This window comes from Egretta garzetta, unplaced genomic scaffold, assembly GCF_000687185.1.
Source record: "Egretta garzetta isolate BGI_Z169 unplaced genomic scaffold, ASM68718v1 scaffold270, whole genome shotgun sequence".
Classification (NCBI taxonomy): domain Eukaryota; kingdom Metazoa; phylum Chordata; class Aves; order Pelecaniformes; family Ardeidae; genus Egretta; species Egretta garzetta.
The window spans coordinates 1,939,008-1,948,044 of record NW_009258274.1 but is presented as its reverse complement, the minus strand read 5'-3'; the positions used below and the strand labels follow the sequence as shown (position 1 = coordinate 1,948,044).

At 42.4% G+C, this 9,037-nt stretch overlaps 1 protein-coding gene across 2 annotated transcripts in view; it reads right to left on the bottom strand.

Moving 5' to 3' along the window:
- Window positions 1-5,462, bottom strand: part of JAKMIP2 (janus kinase and microtubule interacting protein 2) — a 29,734-nt gene extending 24,272 nt beyond the window's left edge. For both annotated transcript variants that reach the window (XM_009635640.2, XM_009635648.1), the window contains exons 1-2: window positions 5,334-5,462; window positions 141-638 (exon numbers count right to left, since the gene is read on the bottom strand). In XM_009635640.2, coding sequence (XP_009633935.1) covers window positions 141-638; window positions 5,334-5,462 — 627 coding nt within the window. The remainder of the gene's footprint in view (window positions 1-140; window positions 639-5,333) is intronic.
- Between the last annotated feature and the right edge of the window lie 3,575 nt (window positions 5,463-9,037).

Here is a 9,037-nt window from a genome sequence, read left to right as displayed (position 1 = left end):
CTGCTGAGAAACGAGAGGTTTTTAATACTTTTGCAAACTGGGGCGCATTGCAGAGTTCTGTTATCCACAAAAAGCTAAAATGCACAAGAGGCAAACTCACTGCAGCGTAAAAGAAAACATGAACTGTTTTGATTACTGACCAGGCGGCGAATATCCCTTTCACTCTCCCATTTGATCTTGGAAATGGCTTCCTGGTGGGACTGATGCTCACTCCGAAGATCCCCCGCCTTGATCTTATCAGCTTGGATCATATTGTTAAGGGCCTCATCTACCTGCTTTTTGGCAGACTTCAGTTCAGTAATTTCCTGCAGAAGCTTAAGGCGCTCGGAGTCGAACTGTTTTCTGGCCTCTTCACGAGCCTCAATAGTCAGCGCTGTCCTTACTTTATCACTGCTCCCATCCCGCAGCGCACACAGCGCTGACTTGAGGCGCTGGATTTCACTGTCTCGGACTTTCACCATACGCGTCATCTCCTGCTCATGCTGTTTGATGAGGTTCTCCCTCACGGCCTGCAGCTCCTTCATTTTCTCCTCATGGAGTTTGGCTTTCAACTCTGTGATCTGCACGGTCTGCTTGCGCTGCTCCACCTCACGGATACGCTTAGTTTCTTGAGTCTTCTCTCTTTCAAGTTTAGCAACCTACATGGAGATAAAATAACAGTCATCTGCTACCAACATAATGTTATCAAAACGAGCCCACCCAGACACACAGCCATGTCAAATTGAGGAAGACCCTGTTGCAGACTCTAGGTGATCCTCCACCCTCCTACAACAAAATATGGGCCAACTCCTGGGGCATTCACATAGATTTTACACTGTCTTTACTCAAGCCAAAACAACCCTCTCTTCTCCAGGTGTCTCACCTCATGCAGTGACGCTACATGTACTTCCAAGATTTCTTCAGGAAATAAGACTCCGTGTATATGTGTGCATTTGTCTAAGAACTTTTTAACCCATCAGTCAAATTCACCAGAAAACTAGAGGTCTCAGAAATAGCAAGGTTCCTACAACTTTCAGGACCAAGAGCAGTCAACCAGATGAGAGAGAAGCGCTTGCCTCCGTATGATCCCAGCTGAGGTAAGGTGCAAGTCTGAAAGTCCAGGAAACATTTAATCTTTTACAGATGTTCTTACCCATACATAGAGCTTTAACAGGCATTTGTAGTCACTTCTTAGACACATATCTACAGAAAAGAATGCTTCACTGGTTATTATGCCTACGGAACAGCTAGCTTTACTTAAAGTATTTCCTTTGCTACTCTTCATTAACAACAGTTTTTTCATTTCTTGGACCACAGCTTTGGAATCAAAGTTACTGAGCAAGCCACCAGGCCTCAGTACACTTACACCAATATATTTCTAGGTGCAACTTCGTACTACTGAGTAATTCCACAATAGAAACTTGTATGAACCTACACCAAAGGAAAGCAACAGATAAGGAATGGTTTCAGTTCAAAGTGAACTTGGTAGGTTTGTTATTTAGAGTGAAAAAGAATGGGGTTTCAAAGACTGTAAGAACTTCCTTGTTAATTCCTTTTGAAATAAAGGCCACGAAGAATGAGGAAGAGTGAGCAAACCTTTCAGAAAAAAAAAACAGGTGGAAAAACAGTCAATATGAATAAACATAGTACTAGGTCATCTGAAAGCCCTCCAAGAGACACTGGTGGTCTAGCCTGCAGGCCTAATTGATTCCTTGGAGAGGATTTAGTGAAGGCAGAAAGTGCTATCAGCTACATGCAGAGCTGATTGACTTTCTTTTTTTCCTCCCATGCTATCCTCATCTTATTTTCCTGAAATAAGCCACTAGAAGAGATTGAAAGCATAGTTTTACTTCTGTTTCAATCACCGAAGTCATTCTGATGAGTAACAGACCCTAAAAATGAGAGGTATCTTCCTCAGAAGGCTTCATACAAAACAAATCTGAAAGATTCTCCTAGAACTCCCCCCACAGGGCTCTAGGATGCACAAAAACTTTTCAAAGCAAAGTATTCAATACACATGTTTTTTAAAGGTGGTCTGCATTTGCAACTGCCACTGACTTCTCTGGAGGACTTAAGAGGCTACTGATGTAGTAACTATGTATAATAATGCATGTCATATGCAACAAGATGATTTTGCAGCCAGGGACTGAAAAGCAGTCTCTATTAATCACATCTGTATGATTCATGTGAGATGTTAAAATGCCTTTACTACATAGATCACTTCTGAAAAGAAAGCCACACATAATCTTAGCCCCCCAACTCTCAAGTTCTTAGGACAGGTTTTTGCCTTGCTTTTGCTCCTTTTTCATTCTAGGTTCATCCTTGATTTTGAATACTCGTGACCAAAAATGAGCCTAATGCCCTCATCTCTTCCTGTTAATTAAAAAGGGAGTTGAATGTGCTGCAAAACAAGGTGCAATTATTGCAAGTGATCCATTCTGTAGAAAGATGTATCTAAACTTTCAAGAAAGGAGTTTGGGTATCCACAATGGCACAATGCAAACTCAGCCAGGGCCCGAGTACAACCCCAGCTATTGCTCTGGGATGCCTGGTTTCATGGCTGTTAGTTTCCAGGCTGCCTAGTTTACTGATCTGAAATGTCATCAGATGTTAGGCTGAGTTGTAGATGTACCATTCTGATGGGATGAAAGTGAAAGTGAATGAGGGCCTTGTGAGAAAAAGATTATTACATTTGAAGTAATGGGAAAGCGTTCAATAAAAGACCACGATGACCCAGAGTTTTCTACCCTCTTTGGATTCATTGGCAGAGTGAGCTTATTGCTAGCAGAGACAGGAAAACTCCAAGATCCTACTTGCTTGACCCCTTTGAGGGATGAACACTTTCGTAAAGCTCCTTCTGATGTGGGTGACTGCATGGTTTGGCATCCTAACCTAACCTGATTTTACAGATGAGGTTGCACCAAAATGTCCAATCTGAACCTGGAGGAGAAAAGAACTAAAATCTGAATTCCAGATTAAAATAAAATTTACAATGATGTCTTCTCCTTTTAATCCAAACTGCAGAACAATTCAAAAGCGTGATCTGCTTCATGTGACTGTAGTTTTTAGTCCCCCACCAAATCCATGATGACAATTCCTTTAATACCCTGAATACTCAGTCCAATTTAGCCACAGGAATAGACAAGAACACCTATGGATGGGCATCCCAAGAGGTACTGAAGTGTGCAAGCAATTTAATTATTTTGTTCATGTTCTGCTCACCTCCTTTCCAGTGTTACTCAAGCATTTAAATATATTTCAGATATGCTTTTTTTGGTTTTGTTTTCAAGGCTTTCCTACTCTTGTAACTCTCATTATTTTTGGCCACCCTTGAAGTGATGTCTAGTAAAAATCTACACTGGCAACTTCCATATTGGAATTCCATAGCTGCAGTGATAACAAAAGCAGCAAGACTCAGAACATAGTGGAAAGCATTACAGAAGCTCCCTGAGCCATCAGTTTTCTGGCAGCCAGCCTGTGGCTCCTTAAGAGAGTAACTAAGCGTTGCCTGCGTGCAACACACGAATGCCAAAGCTTGCAGGGAAAACCAAAGAATCAAAAAAACATTTCTGCTTTCCAAGACTGTCATCGACCATCCATGAAAGAAAAGGATGCAGAATGAATTTGAAAGAGTGATGATGTCTGTTTTGTTGCAGCTTGCAAATCTTGTCTATTTTAAAAGATTGCAAATTAACAGCTATAAATCTCACTGGTAGGTAGGTGAAGGGAGAATGCCCCCATTGATTCTCAGAACATCAGAAAACACAGAATTGGCTATTCTTGCTTTCGTTTAGCTTCTCCTGAATGATACAAACCAAATTCCACTATACTGGCTAACAGCTGTCTGAGTTTACCAGTATGAATAACCTTGATGTATTGGCATGAACATCTGTCCCTAAAAGAAAAACTATGGAAACGACCTCTCAGAGGCTGAAGGACTGGTGGTTATTCAAGGTTTGGAAGCTAGAGGCAAGTCATTCTGGGTTCATTTGCCCAGGACATATGCTTATCTGCAAAGGAATCAAAAAGCCAGGTTGATGGACTTCAATCATATTCCATTTGGAAAAAACAATGTATCACTAGGCATCATCCTTTGAAAACGTGGCTGCCACCAGACTGCAGGTGAGGGATGCTTGGCTGCCGTTTGCACTGCATCCAGTCCACTTTATAAAAATTCACCAGGGGCTATTAAACAGACATTTGTTATCTCTGCTGCTCATAAAGAACACACTGCTAAACCTGAAGACTGCCTTAATCTCACTCATGTTCAGGGAACTTTAGCACTTACCACACAAGGATTTATTGCACAAAAGCGGTACTCTGACTACAAAACACAGACATATTGTGCTTGCCGCTAGAAGCATCTCTAAATGAGGAGGGAGCAACACTGGGGAGAGCAAAAAGTACAATTCTTTGCAAAGCCACTTCAGCATCACCTGTGGGAAAATTGATGCTGCTTGCAAGGATTTTAATAGAATGTGGGCAGGGTATGTGCAGAGTAGGTTTAAAACAACAGCCAGTATTTTATATTTGGATAACACACAGCCCATTACCTTTTTACAGGTTACAAAAGCTGCAGTAGTGTAAAGAGATATTACGTGTTTCGCAATGGCTGCCCTAGCATAGAAAATGCAGGAAAAGAGAGTTAAAAATTCAGCAGAAGATGTAGCCAAGAGCTGAAGCTGCAGTGCACAGCCCTGAGCTTGTACCAAAGGCTTCTAAAGTGTATAGGAGGCACCTCAAACCTTCACACATCTGTCTATAGTATAGGGCCATAGCTATACCCTATGTGCATGATACTCAGCTGGCTTTAGACTAACTTTACATATCTGAGACTGTAACTTTGGCAGACCGTTGGTATCTGAACAAGCTTTAAACAATGCATACATACCCCAGTATACACAATACAGTTCAGCTGCACTGTAGATGGATTACAAGGGTTCACATGGACCATCATGCTATACATTTAAGGAATGCTTCACTCAACTTTGAAACAGGGGCATGTCTTGCTGAAATATCAGCCATTCAAAAAACAACAGTAGTACACAATTTCTAAACACTTGAGTGGATAGGATGAAACCCACTAACTGGAATATGGTAAAAGATGTTACACAAAAGTCACTGCTCCATTTGAGGGCCAGAAGCTTCTCAAACTTGTACCTCAGTAAAAAGGGAGTCTTCTCCACAGAAGCAACAGGACATCCACAGTAAGAAAATGTTATATGTGGAGAAAGAATCAAATCACTACTCTAGGAGAGTTGTGTTGCATCTGTTGACTTCTGTGATACTGTTTTTTCCATGTGTTTCTCTCCCTTCAGTGCAGACACTGCTATTTAAACCAAACCCTCACTCACCTTAGATTTCTCCTGATGTAGTTCGATTTGAATGTCTGTTAGCTTAGTCCTGAGTTCCTCATTGGCAGCCTGCAGGGCAAGAATCAGTGCCTCAGGCTTTTCGCCCTTGCTACGTCCTTTTTTTGACATGGTTGCTTATGAGCGAGAGTCCACGTGTTTAATTATTTCAAATATGGACTGCCATTTTTTTCTGTTCCTTTCAGTGCCAGTTAGTTCAGCACCTACTGCATGACGTTCCTTAAGGTCCTGGACTCAGCTGCTTTGGAAGCCCTGTGAGAAATAAGACATACTATTATTTGTCAGTGGACACTGCAGCATGACAGCTCACATGGTTACAGAACACAAGAAACAGCTCACTTCTCCAAACACTGCAATCTTTGTCTGAAAACCTGCAAGGGAGATCCCAGCACAATCAGGCTTCTGTATGCAAGCCTGGCATACTAGTGGAGATTCCATATGTGCCCTTTTCCTGTTCCCGGAACAGGACGAACCATGCAATGAAGGTAGGAGTTTGTTTGCCATAAGGATTAGTGCTGTTGAGTACAGGACTAGAAAGGACAGGTCATTTAATCCAAGCCTTGCAGTCTCAGGTAACCACAAAGCAGGCACTTTAGTCTCAAGGATCTACCGACACTATCTTCCTCCTGCCCTTCCCAACCCTTGATCCCCTCAAGATCCTAAGCCAAACTCAAAGACTTCCCACAACACACCTACAATCTGCCACAGGAAGAGAGGGGAAGCACCGAAGTCCTCACCAGCGTTCTGGGTCTCTGTAGAAGCAGAGAACTAACAACATGCAAAAGCTTCTATCAGACTAGAAATTGTTCCCTTTGCAAAAAAAAAATAAATCCGCCAATGGTTTCCATCAACTGAATTTACTGGCAAAAATTCTGTCCTAAGCCAAAGTGATGCAGTAATCTTAAACCCAAGCACAGCAGCAAGATATGCAGATCAGGAAGCCAAGGGGTTTTTCTATACCACTAAAAACATGAGTGTCCCTCTGTCCCATATACTTAATTTTATTTTATTTTTTTTTTTTAGTATTTGTCCTTGTTATTGGCACTGACTGACAGCCTCAGATAAAGAGGTATTCTGTCTACCTGCAAAATAAACATGGATTTGATAAGCTCCCTAGAAACTTCTGTGTCCGTGTGTCTCAGTACTGAACAAGGATTGAGATGGTGCCATGTTCGTATTCACACAGTCACTCCAACATTCCTACCACATCCATGAAACCTGCAGCAATGACACGCGTCCTTTGAGACCGAGCAGAATCCTCAGTAAAGAACGTCATTGTAAACTGAAGCAAGCAGATTCACTACTTCTTGCCATACTGATCCTGCTATCCTGAAAACACTCTTATATCACCCAGGGCTTCCCATGCTGCTCCCAGTTACAATGCCTCTGAAATCTTGGCACTGCATTGTATACATACAGCTACAAACGAGAGCAGGATCTGATCCACATTTCCCACAATGCTTCATATTCAATACTGGTAACAACAGACCTAATCATGCTAGTGACATGAAGACTTTTTCACCAGGAGGGCTGCAGCAGTACAACATCAGAGCTGAGCCTGCTGTAGGTGCAGATGATCGAGAAATAAAATGGGCTTTGGAAAGCAGTTAATAAAAATGGCTTGTTCTTGTCATGTATCATGTGACAGAGTGCATACAGATCTGATTTAGTGCTGGCTTGGAAAAAAATCAGGCCAGATGGGACAGAAATGGTCAAGAAAGCAGAAATCTTTGGCTGTCAATGCTAAATAAATACTAATACATGAAGACTTGTTGGGTTTGAGCAAAGGATGACACTTTCACCAGATTAATCATGCAAAGGATGGCTTTTGAGAAAGAAAACAGTACCTAGGCAAAGCAGTAAGGACAATAGGTTTAAGAAGTCACAGCCAATTATCTCCTGCATAGGGGAAATGATTCTTTGCTGTGTTGTTTAAGATCCCTAGCCACCCTGAAAACAGAAGGAGCTTTTGGAGACTCCTCTGGCCCAGAGGCCTCTTCAGCGTAGAGCACAAGAGGCTTTGAGCACACGTGGGAGCTCTCGCTGGCAGAGGCTGCCCTCACAACCAGCACACTTCAACAACCTCTGCAGCTGGCACACAGCACCAAGGGCAGCCCCACAGTCACAGACACCACATCACATCCTGCAACGAGCCACCATCAGGGCAGTCTCCTGGAGACTAGCAGCAGTTCATAAAAGATTGATGTTTTCATTCAGGTATGAGACACCTTGGATGTTTAGGCTTGAAAGAATAGAGATGGATAACTACAGATATCATCACCATGCAGATGGAACGCTGCAGTGCTACCCAAACAGCTACTGCATACAGACTGTGCAGACTGGAAGAGCAGCAAAAAGAGCTCACATGAAATGGCAACAGAGCGTGCACACTGAGTCAGGAAAAGAACACGGTAAAGGGAAAATCTAGAATGAGGTGCAAAACTCACATTCTCAGTCCTCTACAAAAGGGTAATTTAGTCCCTAACAGCCAATGAAACAGGCATTTATATTTTTTCTCTGCAGATGTAAAACACAGATTTAGTGTTTGTATACAAAGCCATTCTAGAGGCAGCGGTGATACGCTGTAGCACTGAAATAGAAACTTCTGCTAATGCACCAGGGCCACACAGCCCAAATGTGGCTTGGATGCTATTTACCAGGGAGTTTGTGTGATTACTTCTGCTGCCTCTTTCCAGACACGAAGTCAGCAGTCAGCCACCGCTCTGACTTACCAGACTTTTCCAGTTTTCCCTGAGAGAAATTTAGAAAGCTAATCAAGCAGGGATGGATTAGGGGAAAAATACCCATTGAAAAAAGTAAAGAGAACTGAGGCAAAATTTCTGTTACCTGCAAGTTGAGCTCCAGGAAACATTCCTGACAGTGGAAAATGCTTTAACAGAAACAGAGAAGTATTTCCAAGCCTAGGAAAGGCACAGTACCACAGAGGAAAAAGGAATGAGAGGGGCCTAATTGGTCACTTCCATCTTCTAGTGCTATTCTTCTTGGATTACTGAAATAAAGTAACTACCTCCCAGGATGCCAGGGGGATGACATTAGGCCTGAAATACATTAATAAAACTGATGTTACAGCAGATACAACATGTATGTGAAGCTACACACGCACATACTCCATTGAGTAGAAAGAGCAGGCTGCTTCATTTTTATCTCCTCTTCTAGAATAACACCCAGAAGATGTTAGCCTGTAGTTAATTGAAAAAAAAAAAAAAAAAAAAAAAAAAACCCAAACAAAAAAACCCACCAAAACCCACACTATTTGCAGAGCTTTACTCTGTCGGAGAGGAACGTGGGAGCTGTAGCGTCCAACATTGACCAAAACATACCTATAAAACTCAGACTGCTGTCAGTCACTTCATCATCTTTTTTGCTTCCTTACCTGCATTTCCTTTCCAAAAAGCACTTTGCATTTCTCTGTTAAATTCCCTCACTTCTCCAGCTTTCACCTCTCCCAAGACCTTTTTGAAGATCAGTGTCCTACAGGGCTCCTCTCAGCACAGGGCTGAGGTTGCCTCACAGTAAGGGTGTAGCCCTGCTCTCATTTAAGCCCTTGGATGTTCTGTCACTTAGAAAGCCTGCACATCAATATTATGTGCATTTTAGGCAAACAGAGGACCACGCTGTACCTCTAGGATTGCCTTACTGTCACTGGAGTCTCCTGGTTCATCTAA